This window comes from Mus pahari, chromosome 21 (assembly GCF_900095145.1).
Source record: "Mus pahari chromosome 21, PAHARI_EIJ_v1.1, whole genome shotgun sequence".
Taxonomy (NCBI): Eukaryota; Metazoa; Chordata; class Mammalia; order Rodentia; family Muridae; genus Mus; species Mus pahari.
The window spans coordinates 22,676,258-22,694,558 of record NC_034610.1 but is presented as its reverse complement, the minus strand read 5'-3'; the positions used below and the strand labels follow the sequence as shown (position 1 = coordinate 22,694,558).

The 18,301-nt window shown below is 53.9% G+C and overlaps 1 protein-coding gene across 2 annotated transcripts in view; it reads right to left on the bottom strand.

Moving 5' to 3' along the window:
• Positions 1-1,682: 1,682 nt before the first annotated feature.
• Positions 1,683-18,301, bottom strand: part of Pacsin1 (protein kinase C and casein kinase substrate in neurons 1) — a 52,158-nt gene continuing 35,539 nt past the window's right edge. For both annotated transcript variants that reach the window (XM_029533117.1, XM_029533118.1), the window contains exons 2-10: positions 10,963-11,078; positions 10,065-10,221; positions 7,885-8,120; positions 7,340-7,495; positions 7,035-7,210; positions 5,524-5,644; positions 5,299-5,426; positions 4,570-4,757; positions 1,683-4,232 (exon numbers count right to left, since the gene is read on the bottom strand). In XM_029533117.1, the coding sequence (XP_029388977.1) occupies positions 4,123-4,232; positions 4,570-4,757; positions 5,299-5,426; positions 5,524-5,644; positions 7,035-7,210; positions 7,340-7,495; positions 7,885-8,120; positions 10,065-10,221; positions 10,963-11,016 (1,326 nt within the window). In that variant the 5' untranslated portion in view covers positions 11,017-11,078 and the 3' untranslated portion in view covers positions 1,683-4,122. The remainder of the gene's footprint in view (positions 4,233-4,569; positions 4,758-5,298; positions 5,427-5,523; positions 5,645-7,034; positions 7,211-7,339; positions 7,496-7,884; positions 8,121-10,064; positions 10,222-10,962; positions 11,079-18,301) is intronic.

Here is an 18,301-nt window from a genome sequence, read left to right as displayed (position 1 = left end):
CAGCTTGCGAGCTGGCATCAAACCATGGCTTTTCCTCTTTCTGTTGACACATCCCTACCAGAACCTCTCCTGGCATAGACATTTCCCGACTCCTTTTTGGAAGTCTCACTTCAGGGCTCCCCCAAACAAGCTGGAACAGTCTATGTGACTGAGAAGCCATCACGTTTGACTCTTAAGATTCCTGGGCTGGGCAAGGAGACCTAAGTCTGTAATGCTAATATTTGGGAACTGGAAGCAGGCGATCACCCTCAGCTACACAGCCATTTTGAGGTCAGCTACACAAGACTCTTGTCTTTTATTATTTTATTTTAGGTTTACTTTGTGTATGCGTGTTTTACCTGCGTGTATGCCTGTATACCACATGTATGATATGACCACAGAGGTCAGAAGAGGGCGTTGGATTCCCTGGAACTGGAGTCGTAGAAGGTTGTAAGCAGACATGTGGGTGTTGAGGATAGAACCTGGGTCCTCTGCTAGAGCAGCCGGTACCCTTAACTGCCGAGCTGTCTCTACGGCCCAAGACTCTAATTTGAGGAAAGGAAAAACAAGAAAAAAAAAGGAACAAAGGAGAGAGAGATGGAGGAAGGAAAGAGGAGGGAAGAGAGGAGGAGGGAGAAGGAAGGGAGGCTGGTTCATACCAGGAAGCACAAGGTTGCCCTCTGATCTCCTGCCTGGGTCTGGGTGGAGGCACATGTGCGCATGCTCACACCTGCATGTGTCTCAAACCATTGCGTGTCTCAAACCCTCACACACATTGTATAGACATGTAAATAAATTGTTTTTCAAGATGAAGGGAGGTAATGAAATAAATAAGAGAGACCAGTCCTGTCTGGAGAAGAGTGGGCTTCAGACAGGGATAGGCTTAAGGGTATCCAGGCAGATGGATGGCTATCCCAGCTTCCCCTCTCACCGTGTGCACCTAGGGTATGGGAAAGTGAATGGTGGAGAGGCTGTGTGTGTGTGTGTGTGCTCGCGCGCACGCGCGCCCCTATGAGACCGCCAGGGTCAGAGGAACCTTCAAGACACTCCACAGACACTGGGAGGGGGCCTCGGGGCTCAGAAAAGACCTAACTGAGGTGTAAGTGGGCATCAGAGTTCCAGACCTGGGCCAGGCAGGGCATGGAGAGCTGAGCACTAGCTTGCCAGCGCAGGCAGATACTCCCAGGGGTCCTCGGAGGAAATGTGTTCACAGCGGGGGGTAAACTCCAGGAGAGCGGGAAGATTCAGTGTCTCTCCACGGGAGGCCTGAGCAATGGCTTTTTAGAATTCTGCTTTAAAACTCAGAACTACCTAAAGATCAAGTTCACCCTTGGACCGTGAGTTTGGCTATTTATTTATTGGCTGATTAATGTGCCGGGTATGGAAACACAACTTCCTCACCCATTAGACAAGAATGCTACCGATGGCCCAAACATCCAGCGTTAGAACCGGGCGTCTGGGGTTTTAACCGTCTGACTCTCCTGGTCAACGCTATGAGAGTTGCCTTGTATCTGAGGCCAGAACCTCAGTGGCGTCCCTCAGGTAGGACCTGTGCCCTCAACTGCCCAGCTTGATCAGCACTCAGCCTTGTCCGGCGCCCACTCTGGGACAGACATCTTCATTCTGAAGACCCTTCCAAGGGTCTGAACCGCCCCCTCCCCCCCAGCCCCAGAACTGAGAATGACTCGGGTGACAAATCCAGCCAGGGTGACAGAATTCTGGTTTTATCGACAGCCGTACGGTCACAACTGATAGATATAGATATAATATATATATATTTGTATTTATATACCTTTAAATTACACAATCATGTACAAAACAGGTGCATTGCTGAGACCACAGCACGTCTCAGAGTTTCACAAGTGTCGGAACTAATGATGTCTGAAAGCCTAGGGCGGAAGACGCAGTGGCGGCGGGTGGTGGGGCGACCTGGGCTCCTCCTGGAACCAGGTTGCAGGATGGCGGTTAACTGGGGAAGAAACACATCACTGACCGAGCCCTGCAGGGTCCCGTGCAGCATCAAGGGGCCCCTGGGGAGCACTGGGGAGTACAGGTAGGGGTGTGGACACGGCAGGGGAGGGATGTGGTCCAGCCCAAGGTTTGAGGTGCCCTGACACCAGGAATCACAGGTAGGGCTCTACTCCGGGCTCTGGGGACTTCCAGGGGGGGAGGACCCTCCTGCACTGGGGGTGCTGAATAACTTGAGGACCAAGTCTGGTCCCAGATGGGGGATCATTGAAGGTGGTTGTTCAAAAGGGATGGATTTTCCAGTTCCTGCCCCAGAGTGGGCAGCTAGTATACTGTCTGGGGTAGGCCTGGGGTCAGGTCAGGGCCACAGCCCCTCCCCAGGTGCTGGGAAGCCGCTGGCGCAGAGAGGGGGAGCCCAGGCCCCAAGGTGCAGACATGGCGGCTTCTTGCCTTTCTGAGTTGAGGGTGAAGAGCTGAGGGATGCCTGCCATCTGGGGAGGCAGGGAGAGCTGTGGAGAAGGGGAGGTTTGCATCCTGCTTCCGGCAAACAGTGACAGGGAAGTGTTTACAGCCCTGTCTCTTGGATGCCATGTTCCTGACCCTGAGAGAGGCCTGACCCAACAGAAGCCCCTGCCGCAGCCTAGTCAAGAGAAAGGGCGTGGGGGTGGGGTCAGGGCCCCAATGCTTGGGTCCATGACCTGACTGTGTCAGGAGAAGCAGCAGAGAGCTAAAGGGTCCCAGAGAACATGGTGGTGGTTGGGATCCTGTTCTTTCCCTAGAGGCCCAAAGGCCACCTGATTCACAAGGCAGGGGTGACCGTAGGCCCGAGGAGGACACCAGCCACGAATGTGAGACTTTCTCAGATCTGTGCTCCCAAGGGTCCAGAGAAACAGCCTCTGACCACTTTCCACTGTAGGAGGTCTTAGTTGACCTGTCTTGTTTCCCACCCCACCCTCCAAGGGAGAGCCTGCCACCTGCTTCCCAACCACAAGGGCCCTGTGTCCCCTCCCACCCCAGAGTCCTTTAACGGAGACTTAGAGAAATGGGAGTGTGTGTGTGGGGGGGGGTTGCTGCCAGCATTCAGAGGGGATGTTGGAGACTAAAAGGTCAAGGAAGAAAGATACAGTGACCATCCAGAATTCCTTCCTCATGCCAGCCTGAGCTGCTGGCTTCCCCTTACAGTGCCAAGCTGGAGGTCCCCCTGAGCCCCTGAATCTCCTAGGTTGGCCAGGTGAGAGAGAGCCTTGTAGACTGGCCTCACAAAGGCTGATGCTGACACAGTGATGGGGGGGGGGGGCGGGCTGCGGTATTTCTGAATGACCATGAAGGGAGGGGGATGGGTGGCCAAATGCCTCCTCCCCAGGGTATGGGAGGAGGCTGCTACTGTTGCTGGTTCGGTCCTGGGCTTTGCCCAGTGCCAAGGACTCAGGAGACAGGGTCTCTACAAGATGCTCATTGGCTCTGAAGAGGAGCCCTCTGCCCACAGGCCCAGCCCTCAAGATGGGCTTGGCATTGGGAGTGTTGGCACAGCCTGGTCAGATGGTCTGTTCTCCTTCTTCCTCTCCTGTATGCCAGGGAGGCCATGACTCCCTCCCGCTCACCTGCCTTCATGTCTGGGGAAGTGAAAAGGCCCCCACCCCCACTCCAGAAACCTCCACAGCCTTCTCCCCCAGCCTCACTGGGACGGGGCTGGGAAGAGAAGAGCACCCCCAGGGCAGAGTGGAAGACTAAAGATTGGGGGCCCTTTAAGAGAAGGGGGTGTTGAAGGGGGACAGGAGAGTTTAGGAAGCCAGGCTCAGGTGACATGGGCAGCTGCTGGCAGTTGTGGTGGGACAGGAGAGCGCGAGACAGGGCAAAAGGATCCAGAAGATCTCCCTTAAGACTCAGGAGACTCTTTGGTGGACTCTGTAGACCAGATGTGGCATTGGGTTAAGTCCCAAGATCCTTGCCCACCCTGTGGGGGAGGCCATCATCCTAAGTCCCACCCCCCTGGCCTCCAGGTAGGCTGCAAACGCTGTCTCTTCATATTTCTTCTTCTTTTTTTTTTTGTTCTGTTTTGACTTTTAAAAAAATAAAAGCTTGATCGGAAAATATGTCTGGAACTCTATGGCGAGGGGGAGGGGAAGGGTGGAAGGCGGTGGACGCGGACGGAGAGGAGTCGGGTGGGCAAGGTAGCTATATAGCCTCAACGTAGTTGGCAGGATAGAGGCCCAGCTGCCCGCTGTCCAGCCGCCCGCGGCACCAACCCTGTTCGTCCTCCTCTCCAAGCTTGGTGAGCTCGTCTCCTAGAGAGGGAGACACAGGGACACCTTGTTAATGCATCTCTGCCTCAGCACTCCATCCTATTTACCTGGACTTCAGCTCAGGGCTGCAGCCCCACCCAACATCCAAATGCTGTCCCCACGCACGGTTTTGGCCCTCCGTGCTCAGGCCTCTGCCCTGGCCCCTTATCCACCAATCCTTGAAAAGCCTCCAGCTCAGGCCACGCCTCTCCCTCAGCCCCTGCTCTCTTACCTACACCCAATCCAAACCCAGTCTCCTCCCCCTAGTCCTCCTGCCCCGCCCCACCCTCAGCCAAGCCCCATCCCCACTCCCATCCCACCCCGACCCCCACCCCCGTACCGGCCTTGAAGCTCAGCTCATCCTGCTCCTGACCGTCGTAGTCATAGAGTGCCCTTACACGAACTCCCTTGGCATCATCCTCGAAGGGGTTGGCGCCACCATTGGCCTCGTTCCCCCCGAAGGGGTTTCCGCTCTCATCGTCTGACCACTCTGTGGCATATGGTTGGCCTCGGTCATAGCTGCTAACACTTAGGTGCAAAAGGAGACCTCTATCAGCCGACGGACGGGAACCCTTCCCCATCTGTATAAACATCCTCTCCTAACGAGAGCTGGGTCAGATACTCAGGGCGGGGTCCCAGCCAGTGAGCCTCAGATAGCTTGAACAGTTTGCATGAGTATTTCAGCCAGTGAACAGGTAGACCCAAGGACTGTCTGAGTCTGTGAGAGAGACACTACCCCTAAATGGGTGGCAGCTTGGACAAGACAGCTTTCCCTGGTTCTGAAGTGTTGCCTAGTCCCTCTGGACTTAAGCTTCTCTGTCCTCAAAAGGCACACATGTATTCCTTCTCAGACTGGCCGGAGGCTTGAATCCATTACAGTAAGGAGGATGCTCAGAATACCTTGTGACTCAGAGCAGGTGTCCTGAAGGGTCGCCCACCTGTTTTGCAGAGGACACATAGTAGCTATGGTCTGGGGTCATTTCTTGTCTTTTTGGATAAAATGTATCTGGCCCAGCGAGTGGGTCTCTCTCTCTCTCTCCTACCCAGGAGCTCCATGGGAGGTACTCACCTGCCGCGGTCCCCAGCCTGGGATGTGGATTCTACAGCCCCAGTGGCATTGCTCAGGGTGGCCCCCTCTGCCTTCTTAGGCTGCTTTTCCTTCTTGGCAGCAGTGTGTGGGAGGTCTGGGTTCCACTCCTGGAGGTAGGGGGGAAGTCAGGCCCAGGGGTCTGAACTCGCAGTCCCCTCCCAACCTGCCGAGGTTCCCACTTTACCACCCTGTGCGCATCCTCACCTCGAACTGCGGCCAGTTCATGGGCATCCCGGGGCCACTGGTGCTGCGGAACCACCTGAGGTCCTCCTGGGCATCGGCCCCCCGGATGGCCTGCTCCAGTTCTCGGTAGACATGCATGTAGCTGCGGGGGAGGGGCATGGCATAGGCTTTCTCCTCAGCGCACTCAGAGGCCAAGATGCTCGGCATAGTCCCAGCCAGGAAGGCTCCTCCCCGCCCCCTTATTTTTAAAATTGTATTTCTTTTATTCTTTTATGTGTATGGTGTTTTGTCTGCATGAATATATGTGTGCTATGTGTGTGCTTGGTATTCTTGGAGGCCAGAAGAGGGCACTGGATTCCCCGGAGCTGGATTTAGGAGTGAGTGCTCTTGAGCTGCCCGCCCCTGCTGGTGCTGGGACTCACAGCCTGTAACCGCTGAGCGATCTCCCCAAATCTTTTTTTTTCTGCAACCTTTGTTTTCTTTCTTTCTTTCTTTCTTTCTTTCTTTCTTTCTTTCTTTCTTTCTTTCTTTCTTTCTTTCTTTTTTTTTAAGATTTATTTATTATATGTAAGTACACTGTAGCTGTCTTCAGACACTCCAGAAGAGGGAGTCAGATCTTGTTAAGGATGGTTATAAGCCACCATGTGGTTGCTGGGATTTGAACTCTGTACCTTTGGAAGAGCAGATGGGTGCTCTTACCCGCTGAGCCATCTCACCAGCCCAACCTTTGTTTTCTATTGATACAGAATTTCTCTATGTAGCCGAGGCTGGCTTTGAACTCATAGAGATCCGCCTGCTACTACTTACTGTCCCCCAAGAGCTGGAGTTAAAGGCATTCAGCAGGATTTTTTTTTTTTTTCAGACAGGGTTTCTCTGTGTAGCCCTGGCTGTCCTGGAACTCACTCTGTAGACCAGGCTGTCCTGGAACTCAGAAATCTGCCTGCCTCTGCCTCCCAAGTGCTGGGATTAAAGGCGTGTGCCACCACGCCCGCCTTTTTTTCTTTTTCTTTTCTTTTTTTTTTTTTTTAAGATTTATTTTTATTCTCCTGTCTGTGTGTTTGTGGTCTTGGAAGTTACAGGTGAGCCACCTGATGTGAGTGCTGGGAATCTAACTCTGGCCCTCTGTAAAAGCAGCAAGCGCTCTCCACTGCAAGATTTATGTATTCTTTAGTTTTATTTTATATGTGTGTGCCTCAGAGGCAAGGCCACAAGAAGAAGCCAGACCCTCACAGGCAGCTGTGAGCTACCTGATACGGGTGCTGGGAGCGGAGCTCAAATCTTATCTCCAGTCTGAGCAGAACACCTTCTGGGGAGCAGCTCTGGGCACATGCAGCCCCAGCGGTCTCACTGTGGCCATACACTGTCACCCAAGCCTGTGTTTCCGAGGGAACTGCTAGGCATCACCCATGCAGAAGCTGCATCTGCAGGCTCTTACCGATGCTCCCTGTGAGTCCTCCCCACCCCACACCCCACCCCTGGTCACCAGGCCTGAGGTGCTGCATTCCACACACACAGCGGGCCATGCCCGGTACCTGCTGTTCTCTGCTAGGTTGAGATGCCGTTTGATATCCAGCAGGACTTCCTTCAGGAAGACCAGCCGCTTCTCCTCAAACTGCTGACACTGCTCAAACACCTGCTCCATGCCCTCCATGTACTGTGGTGTGGTCTTGCCCACGTCTTCTAGCACCTTCTCGTACTTCTCCTGAGTCTGCGGATACCGGGATGGAGGATGGGGCGGGGCCTTATCAGGCCTGAAGCTCCAGCCACCACCCTCAGGACTGCCCCGCCCCCATGCCCCCCCCACCCCCCCACCCCCCACCACCACCACCACAGGTACCTTTTGCACATCCTGTCTGCATTTGTCCACTTTGTCCACAAGTTTCTTCTGCTGTTCAGGGGTGACCGACTGCTCCGTCTTACTGTTCATCTCCCGGGTCATGGCTAGCTTCTCCTCCTTGCAAGCCAAGTGATAGGCCTTCTTGGCTGCCTCTAGCTGTGGAGAGATGGCCAGGGTGGGCATTCAGGTGGTCGCCCCTCAGCAACACGTGCCTGCCCACTCCACACCCCTCCACTGTGGAGCTGCCGAGATGGCTCGGCGGTTAAGAGCACTGACTGTTCTTCCGAAGGTCCAGACCCTGGGCTCATTTGGGGGTACTGCCCTTCATGGTACTGCAGACATGCCAGTCACAGGGATCTGTGGAGGCAGCTGTCCCTGTGCAGGACAAAGCACATTGGGTACCACAGTACCAGAGTCCGTGTGTGGACAGTTCTTTCTGCAAGGTGCTGGTATTCCCTCGTGGGTAGCCTCCCTGTCCATCCACAGATGCCCTCCCGTGACCCGCCACCCTTGAGCGGGCCAGCTGTCCTGCCTGTCTGAGGTACCTCCTTCATCTTCTTAGCCCAGGGCTTCTGGGCCTTTCGGAAGCCATCCTCGGCCTCCTTCGTCTCCTTGAAGCCACCCATGATCTGCTTGTGATAGGCATCCTTCTGCCAGTTCTTGACTTTCTCCAGGTCCTCGTTCAGCAGGCTGTTCTTCACCTCCTGGTGCAACTCGCTGACCTTATCTGCTTCTGTCATCATGGCGCCCCACGCCCGCTCCAAGCTGCCATACTGCGGACCTGGGGGAAATGTCAGGGGCAGGGGGTTACAGGGACCCCCGACACACAATGCCTACAGTCCTCTCCTCTTTGACGATTTCCCCCCTCTTCCCGTGGCAACAGAAACATCTTCCTCCACTCTCTCCAAACTTCTATCCATCCTCTTAAGGCCCAGGATGACTGCTTCTGCCAGGAAGCCTTCCCTGATAGCCCCACTCTCACACTAGCCTGCAGCCCCCATGGGTTCTTCTCCAGCCCCATGGGTTCTTGCTTCCCACTCAGTGTCTCCCTTTTCAATGCACGCCCCATGGGCCACCTTGTATGGCAGGAGTCTCTGCTGGCTCAGAAGAGTGCTGGGCCCAGGACAGACGCTCTAGGCAAGATGCTCAACCTGAAACTTGGGAACCAGTGGTGAGTGACAAGGATCTGAGCCAATGGGAAGCTGACCTCATATTCATTTGTTGCCAGGCAGTGCAGGCCCTGCCCCCATGAGGACTGGAGGAGACTCTGAAGTTCAAGGAAACCTGAACTTGAAATTTCTACTTTATAGGAATCCAGGGTTCTGGCAACTGGATGCAGTGTGGTTTGGTGTAAGCCCTGGACCAGCAGACCACTGCTGCCATCCCCTGTGTATACAGAGAGGAGGGGTGTGACTTAGTAGGTAGAGTGCTTGCCTGCCATACAGGAAGCCCTCTGTTGGTTTTCCAACACTGCATAAACTGAAACTGCTGACTAGGCAAGGGGTCAGAAGTTCAAGGTCACCTTAGGCTGTTTAGGGAATTTGAGACCAATCTCTCAGAATAAATAAATAAATAAATAAATAAATAAATAAATAAAAAGGTGTGTATGAGCTATTTTGATTTTCTTTCTTTCTTTTTAAGATTCATTTATTTTATTTATATGAGTACATTGAATCTGTCTTCAGATACACCAGAAGAGGGCATCAGATCCCATTCCAGATGGTTGTAAGCCACCATGTGGTTGCTGGGAACTGAACTCAGGACCTCTGGAAGAGCAGTCAGTGCCCTTACCCACTGAGCCATCTCTCCAGCCCTGTTTGTTTTTAAGACAGGGTTTTTTCTCTGTAGCCCTGACTGTCCTAGAACTAGCTCTGTAGACCAGGCTGGCCTTGACCTCAGAAATCTGCCTGCCTCTGCCTCCCAAGTGCTGGGATTAAAGGCGTGCGCCACCACTGATGGGCAAATGAGCTGTCTTAAATGTTCTGATTGTGACAGGGCTTGAAGGTGGCACGAACTGCTGATGTTCTTGATATTTGGAGATTGGGGGTGAGGTTGATAACTCTAATTTCCCTTCCAACCATTCAGAAAAAGTGTGCATGCTAATGAGAAAAAGATTGTCTTACCATCTCAAGATTATGGCCAGCTTGGGCCAGACAGCAAAACCTTAAAGAGGAGGAGGAGGAGGAGGAGGAGGAGGAGGAGGAGGAAAAATTAGAAGGGGCAACCGGCAGCCAGATACGGTGGTTCACAATTTAAACTCAACGCACAGGAGGCCGGGGCAAGTGGATCTCTGTGCCAGCTTGGTCTATATACCAAGTTCTAGGTAGCCAGCGCTACATAGTAACACTCTGTCTATAAGAAACAAAATAGCGCTGGAAGGGACGAGGGAGAAAGGTTAGGCTTGGCCGTCCACACCTGAAATCATTGATTTGGGGAGCGGAGGTAGGAGGATCAGGACAACAGGGTTCATTCTCTGTTGAATAAAGAGCTGGAGGCCAGCCTGGGCTACATAAATTTCTGTATCAAAACTAAGCCTCTTCCAAAATAAAAAGTGGTGTGTGTGTGTGTGTGTGTGTGTGTGTGTTCTAGAGTCATACAAAGCAGGAGAATGAAAGGACCTGCTTTGGTCCCTTTGGTCTTTTGGTCGTGAAAAGCTCTCTGGCTGGGATGCTGGGTGTTCTGGGGCCCGCCCTGGGGGACCCGCTAGAGCCCGGAGGTGGGGCACCTTTCTCGATGAGCTGGCGCCAGCGCTTGGCCCAGTCGGTGAGCTGCTGCGCGTATGCCTTCTCGATCTTGGCGCGTTCCTGCACGCAGCTCATGAGGTCGTTGCACAGGCGGTGCCCATCGTCGATGCGCTTCACCGTCCTCTTGTAGTTCCCCACCTGGCGTCCAAGCAGCGAGTGACCGCGCGGCCCCTGTGATCCCGGCCCTGGCCTGCAGGGGGCGCCCCGCCTCCCGCCTCGTCCCGCCCTCCACCTTGCGGGGGGGGGGGGGTCCCAGAACTCCACTTCGGACCCGGTCTCCATCTCCCCTCCCCTCCTCTGAAACCTCCTCGCTGCCGCAAAAAAGGCAGACGGGGCTTTATATAATTTAGACTTGGGCTATAATGAATTATTCATTTCTGCCCTTGTGAGCTAATTCTATTATATTTATCCGAGTCATATAAGCTTGAGCGGAGGAGCTGCTGTTTCTTGACACAATATTATGTTTTGTGGGGCATCTCTTTGAGCACTTATTAATCTAGACCTGCCAGTTTCCGTTTTGCTTTCCAAAGCCAAAAGCAGTATTATTTATTTATTTATTTATTTTTCCCTCACCAGGGCTGAAGAATCTCGGAGGCCCCTGAAATGCTGGCTTGCAGTCTCACCTCTACTTCTACAGGCTATGGGGTCTCTAGGTTAACCCCACTTTCTGGTTCAAAAGCCCTTCCCTGCCCTCCATGCAAAGGGGCACAGCGGAACCGCTAGGCAGCTGCTTGGGAAAAGCTGCAGGCATTAATTAGTCCTAGCCCATTTTCAAGGCTTCGCTGCCCGGTGAACACTATGGGTTTTTTTTTTTGAAGGGGCCCAAGGGAGTCTGGATGCAAGGTTGAGGTCCTAGACACCCCCCACACACACACTCACCTCCCAGAAGCTATCAGTGATCTCCTCTGAGGCCTCATCATAGGAGCCAGACATGGTGAAACTGTAGCGAGCTGTGCTGTTGTGGATCTGCAGTGAGCAGGCCTGCTGCTCACAAGCTGCGAAGGTAGGAGAGATGCAGAGGTGAGGGAGGCAGTCCTGCTCTGGGTCTGTGTCCCTGACTCCCGTGGAGAAGGCAGGTTCCCTGCGATGAGCCTTAAACTGGGAAGGGGGCGGCTTCCTGGCAGGGCTTACCGTTGTGAAGACGATCTGTAGTTCCTGGTACACATCTCAACATCTCTCTCCACACCTGCTCCTCCTGCCTCCCGGGATTCAGCTGAACGGTTCTCCTCAGACGCCATCTTCCTACAGAAGCCCTCCCTCGCACCTCCCCGAGCCTTCTCTGCACTGGTAAGCACCAGTGGGCTTCCTCGCTGAGCTTCACTCCCCTTTCCTCAGCATGACTCACCCACCGTGACCCAGCCGGATCCTGACACTAGATGCAAAAGATGGTCCTGGGTTCCCCCCCCCCCCGACCCCGACACAGAGCCCCTGGTCTCAGCCCCAAGAACCCCAGCTTCTGCAGTGCAGTTCGCTGGGAACTGACAGGAGGCCTCTCTGACGTATACATCCTGACCTAAGGGCTCCCCCAATTCTTCCCGTTGAGCCCTGTCCACCCTCTTTTGACTGTCCTGCCCCTGCCTGAACAGCCCCATTAAGCTGCTCACACAAGCCTTCTCCCCCACATGTCTGGGCATGTGGATCTCTGGCCCTGGGGTCACACTGTGATCTACACATGCTGGGGTGCTGTGTCTGCCCTGGATCTGTCACCAGGCATCACAGTAGTCCAAACTAGGCCATGCTTTGCCCTGAGGGCCAGGGGGCAAATCCCTCCCCTACTGAGCCTCAGTCATCAGGAAACCACCACAGAGGGCTAAAGGGCCTTCAAAGAGGCAGCCATGGCTCCTGGGACACTTCCTTGTCTGTGCAGTGCCGCTGTGGCAGCTGTACTGTGAGCAGTGAGGTATCTGGGTCAGGGCAGCCTGGCTTCAGAGCCTTGTAGAGAGGACAGGTAAACCCCATCTCTTAGAAACCACGGTCCCTCAGACAAGTGGTAGGAAGCCTTGAGGATCCTCAGTCAGGGATGCCCCTCCCCCAGCCTCAGCTGCTCCAGTGACTCTGGCCTGGTACCCTATTCCTGTAACGACGACTCCGTGTGGCTTTTCCTGTGTCCTGAAGATCAGAATGGCCACATGCCTCTTCAGCCAAAGGGGTGGGGAATTGGATGACACGTGACACTCGGTCTCACTGGACAGAGGTCTCCCCCCACAACCCTGCCTTTTCACCTTCAGGGTGTCAGGCGAGCAGGCACAAGCTGGCCCACTGCAACAGTGTCGGGCGAACACCCAAGGCTGGGAGTGGCCCGAATCCATGTCCCCGGGGCTAAGTAAAGTACAGTGCAGACCCACAGCTCCCACCCCATCCCAAGCCACACGCCACCAAAGTGACGTGTGCAGATCAGCCTGGCAGGGAAAGTATATATAAAAAAGGAACTATTTGGAGAAGACCGCGAAGCATAATCGGAATGGAGGTCAGCTCCGAGGATGCACGTGACCGGGAGGAGCGAGCAAGGCTGTTATCGCCCTGGGTCCACCAAGAAAAAGGAGGCAATATTCTTGATTGATGGTTGATGTGGGAAGGCCCAGCCCCTCTTTGCAATGCCACCTCTGGACAGGTAGTCCTGGGCCCAGTGAGGAAGCAGGCTGAGCCAGCCTGTAGGCAATGGTGCTCCATGTTCCCTGCCCTGCTCCTGCTTAAGCTCCTGCCTGACTTCCCTCACAGATCGACTGTGACTGGGGACCGTAAGCCACATAACCTTACCCCCAGGTTGCTTTTGGTGGTGCAGACATTCAGTACCAGCTCTCATGAAGTAAGAAGATATCTCTGAGTTTGAGATCAGCTTAGTTCACATAGGACACCCAGGGCCATCAAGCTTGACCCTGTCTCCAAAAAACCATAATGTTTATCCCATCAATAGAAAGCTAGCTAGAACACAGACAGTTCAGTGATACAGACTGAGGGCCGCAGGTTTGCATGTGTGCGCGCTACCCAGAGCCATCTCCCCAGCACATGAATTGTATGTCAAAACCAAAACAAAGGTGGTACATGGGGGTGGGTATTTAAGAGCACTGGCTGCTCCTCCAGAGGACCTGACTTCAATTCCCAACACCCACGGTGGTTCACAACCAGCTAACTCCAGTTTCAGGGATCTAATGTGCTCTTCTGGCTGCCGTGGGCTCTGTATGTAATGTTCATACACATGTACATACAGGCAAAACACTCATACACATAAAGTAAAAGAAATTTAAAAAGGAAGTAGGGTGTGGTGGTGCAGACCTTCAATACTAGCACTCAGGACGCAGAGGCAGGAGGACATCTCTGGGTTTGAGGCCAGCTTAGTTCACATAGGACATCCAGGGCTATCTAGCTTGACCCTGTCTCAAAAACAATGACCAAAACCAATCCCACCCTCCGACCTAAGAAGGGAAGAGTGACCAGCCTGGGCGCTTGGCTGGAGAGGGTGTGTTCTCAGCACACAGCAGGGGCAGTGTGGCTATAACCTGGCAGGCCAGGCTAGTAGTGCACAGGCCACAGGCAGCATGGCTTCCTGGACTCTCCTGGGCTCCCAGGTGAGGTAGCATGTGGCCCGTGAAAAGTCCAGTCACAATGTGCTCTGTGACCCTAGGCAAGGTATGTGTCCCTCTGGGCTTTGATGGAAATGACTTAAGAATTAGATGAGGTGGAGCTGGTGGCTCAGTGGTTAAGAGCACTGACAGTTCTTCCAAAGGTCCTGAGTTCAATTCCCAGCAACCACATGGTGGCTCACAACCATCTGTAATGGGATCTGATGCCCTTTTCTGGTGTGTCTGAAGACAGCTACAGTGCACTCATATACAATAAATAAATAAATAAATAAATAAATAAATAAATAAATAAGAATTAGATGAGGCTGGAGAGATGGCTCAGTGATTAAGAGCACTGACTGCTCTTCCAGAGGTCCTGAGTTCAATTCCCAGCAACCACATGGTGGCTCACAACCATCTGTAATGGAATCTGATGCCTTCTTCTGGTGTGTCTGAAAACAGCCACAGTGTCTTGTATAATAAATAAATAAATCTTTTTTAAAAATGAGGATGAGGAATTGGAGAGATGACTTAGTCGTTAGCAATACTTGTTGCTCTTCCAGGAGACCCAGCACCCATAACCAGCTGTAACACCTCACACACAAATATATACCACACACATGATTAAAATAAAACAGTATTGAGCTGGGCATGATGGCGCACACCTTTAATCCCAGCACTTGGGAGGCAGAGGCAGGTGGATTTCTGAGTTGGAGGCTAGCCTGGTCTACAGAGTGAGTTCCAGGACAGCCAGAGCTATACAGAGAAAACCTGTCTCAAAAAACAAACAAACAAACAAACGAAATAGTATTAATTAAACAAACAAGTTAGGGAGCAGGCTCTAGGCCCTCTGCATTCCAGCCCCTCAGGATCTGACCCACATGGGAATGTGCTTAGAGAGGCTGACAGGGTAGGGTAGTGGAAGCGAGGTGACATCAAATGAGCTCTCCGTAGCACACACAATCACGAACACACCAAGGCAGGAGGAGGTTCCTCTCCCACAAAGCGCCACGTCCTCTTAATGACAGGGCTTTCTGTCAGGGGTCAGGAAGTGGACGTGGCCAGCATCTGGCACTTCCTGGAACATGCCCAACAGGCTCCTGGACTTCCTAGACAAGAGGCCACCACACCCAGTTTCCCTCCGGCCTTTCACCATCAGTAACGACAGGTGGTCACCAAGCCATGCAGAGACAGAAAACGAAGACTCAGGGATGTAACTGTGGAGAGCGTGTCCAGGGGCATGGGGGGGGGGGGAGAACGACGTCATTCCATGGGGGACCAGCTGCCCAGCGAGCCAGCACGACTCCAGGCCACAAGAGTCATGGCCACAGCCAGCGGGCACCAGGGTTGTCTGTCCTATGCTCTGTGCACGGTGAGCAGCAGCTGGGGCTCATGTCCCACGCCCACCTGGTTAGACTGAAGGGACACACAACAGGCACTGTATGCTGTCTGTACATCCCTGGGCAGAGTGGAGGATGGCGGGGGGAGGGGGAAATAGCAAAAGGAGCCCTCCTACTATGTGCACACCCACATACAGCCAGCCCTTGGGGGGTGCGCAGGAAGTTGGGGGGCAGAAGAAAGGGGAAGCTGCAGACTGCTCCCCCGTGCAGCAGCATGGGAACCCATGCTTACTGAGCCCCCTAATGCTAGGGTTGGGACATGCACCATTTTCTCGGGCATTTGAACCAGGTATGGGTTCCCCTATGTTCTGGCTCCCCCGCCCCCCCTTCACCTCCCAATTCATGATGGAGTGTCCCGGGATGTCACAGGCTCAGAAACAGTGTGAGCTGACAAGTCGCCATCCTCCTCAGCCTCTCTCATGTTAGACTGAGGTGCAGTCCCCTGCCACTGCTGTTATCAAGCTTGGCTGTCCCCAGCTTGTATTTATTGGGTGTCTAGGGTGTGCTACGTGCTCGTCCACACGTACAGATGGAGAAACTGAGGCACAGGGCAGGTAAGATGGCACATCAGAGCCAGTGAGGTGGTAAATAGTGGGACTGGATCCTACCCTGCCTACAGCTACAGTTCCCACATGGTCTGGTTCCTTCTGAGCCCCACCCCACCCCCCGGGAGGTGAGGAGGAAGTCAGACACAGGGATGAGGCAGAGGCAGTTTGGGATCCAAAGCTTTGCTGAGCACTGTAACAGGTGTCTTCCCAGAAATCCTTAGGGATTTCTGTCCCTTCAATCGTGAGACCTAGTGTCCCAGTTAGGACTTGACCCTGGCAGAGGGGCTGCAGTGCACAGTGTCTTACAACACAGACTGGAGCCAGCAGGCCTGAACTCAGTTGTCCCATCTGTAAAAGGGGCTGTTTCTGAAGTCACCTTTTGTTATTCATTAGCTGCCCCTGGTGTGGGTACCGTGGCGGCCCTTTCAGGGGAGCCCTCTCTATGTGAGGCCAGTGCATCCCTGGTGGGGTTCTAACTGCCACCTGCCACCAGGAAGATCCTGACTACATCTCTTGGGGGGGGGGACGGAGTCTCCGTTTCCCTATGTGTGCAGTGGCAAAAGAACACCTGTGGGCTCTGGTCACCTCTTGGTGTGCTAGCCTCTTCTTTAAACGCACCCTCTTCCTCCACAGCCTATGGAGATAGGCTCTTCAGTATACAGGGTGGGTGAGGCTCAGACAGGTAGAACAGCAGGCCAAGGTCACACAGCGGGCAGGAGACTTGGGGCTGGCTGGTTCCCCCACTGTCCCCGCTCCCAGGTGTTCAGCCTAGCACTGCAGTGTCCCTCCAGACATCCTGGCCAGCCACAGATGTCTCAGGTTCTACACATGCCCAGTGGCTTCCATCTCCTTCCTTAGAGATGGCAGGGCAGACTCTGTACCGGCTAATTTTTTTGGTTTTTTTTTTTTTTTTGTTGTTGTTGTTGTTGTTTTTCGAGACAGGGTTTCTCTGTATAGTCCTGGATGTTCTGGAACTCAGTTTGTAGACCAGACTGGCCTCCAACTCAGAAATCCTCCTGCCTCTGCCTCCCGAGTTCTGGGATTAAAGGCATGTGTCACCACGGCTGATTTTGTGTGTCAACTTGACACGAGCTGGAGTTATCATAGAGAAAGGAGCCTCCCTTGAGGAAATGCCTCCATGAGATCCAGCTGTAAGGCATTTTCTCAATTAGTGATCAAGGATGGAGGGCCCCTTGTGGGTGGTGCCATCCCTAGGCTGGTGGTCCTGGGTTCTATAAGAGAGCAAGCTAAGCAAGCCAGGGGAAGCAAGCCAGTAAGTAACATCCCTCCATGGCCTCTGCATCAGCTCCTGCCTCCAGGTTCCTGCCCTGACTTCCTTTGGTGATGAACAGCAATGTGCCCTACCCCCACTCCAGTCCCTCAGCCTCCTCTGGTCGCTCTCCCTCAAGCCTCAAGTGTGCCACTCCTCTGCCTCTCCTCCTGAGTTCCCAGCCCTCGTCCACCCTCTCCTCACACCTCTTCTTCAGTGTAGGTTCAGGGTACCACCCCAGCTTTGCAATGAGCTTCCCATGCCATATAGGACTGAAGACGGGGTTCAAATCCCAGCTCTGACACTTCCCAGTTGTGGGCTGTCTACTTCAACTACTGGTGCCTCAGTTTCCTCATTGAGAAGCTGGTTGAGGGGAGGTGCACACCGCCTAACCTGGGGCAGAGGTAGGCCTTGTTCTATGGCCCACACCTTCAGCTCTCAGGCTCCGGGCTTGCTTCTTCTCGCCTTCTCTTTAGATCTCTGCCTGAGGAAGCGACAGTGATCCACAGCTGTTGTCCCAGCACTCAGAAAGTGCAGGAGAATCAGGAACTCAGAGTTGTCCTCTGGTCTATAGATAATTTAAACTGGTTTGAGCCAAGGGAGACCTCCCACGTCCCCGACTAAACAAACAAACAAATGCTAACCACCTGATCTGCATTTCTACACCTGGAACTCCCCAAGGGGCTTCTTTAAGCAATGATAAACTCAGACATTAACCCCAAAGGAGGCAGGAGGCAGGATCCAGCCTTACCTCTGCTGCAGGGAAACAGGGAGACCCAGTGCCTAGTGCTCACTGACTGAGTAGCCAGAAGCTTGTGGACTCCACCAGCAGAGGGGTTAGAGGGAGCCCCAGACCATCAGGGGGCAGCCTCCAGCCCGGTCTTACCAGCATCCTAGCTGCAACGCAAGCTGAGCGCCTCCCTCTCCCCTCTGTAAAGTCACCTCCAAACACAGCCCTACCTTCAGCCTGCTTCTGGCCTGGCGAAGGAGCTAGCTTGTCCAGCCCCACAGATCAGCACAGCTTCCCTGGGTGAGCCGTTCGGAATGGAAAGGCACAAGATTGTCCCCACCACCTTAGGGTGCACACATCCCATGAGGTAGCCGGTGACAGTGAAGACCGCCCAGGCGCCCGGAACCTAGAACTGTCCAGCAGGAGTGAGGCTCGGGCTTCACCCCGGGTCTTAGATCCAAGATCTGAGGGCAGGCACAGGGGTCCGAGGAATTCTAGCCCCCCCTCCAGTTTTAGGTTTGCAGGGATTCTAGCTCCCTGCTTGCCCCAGGGCTAAGTTTGGGGGGTCCTAAGTGAGGAACCCATTGGTGGGGAGTAGACGTGGGGGCTGGCTTAGAGTAAAGCCACCTACTCTCTGGTCTGGGTTCAGGGCCTCTCCAGGCACCAAGCTGTCTGTCCTGAGCTCACAGCAGCCATGCCCGCCCTGAGCA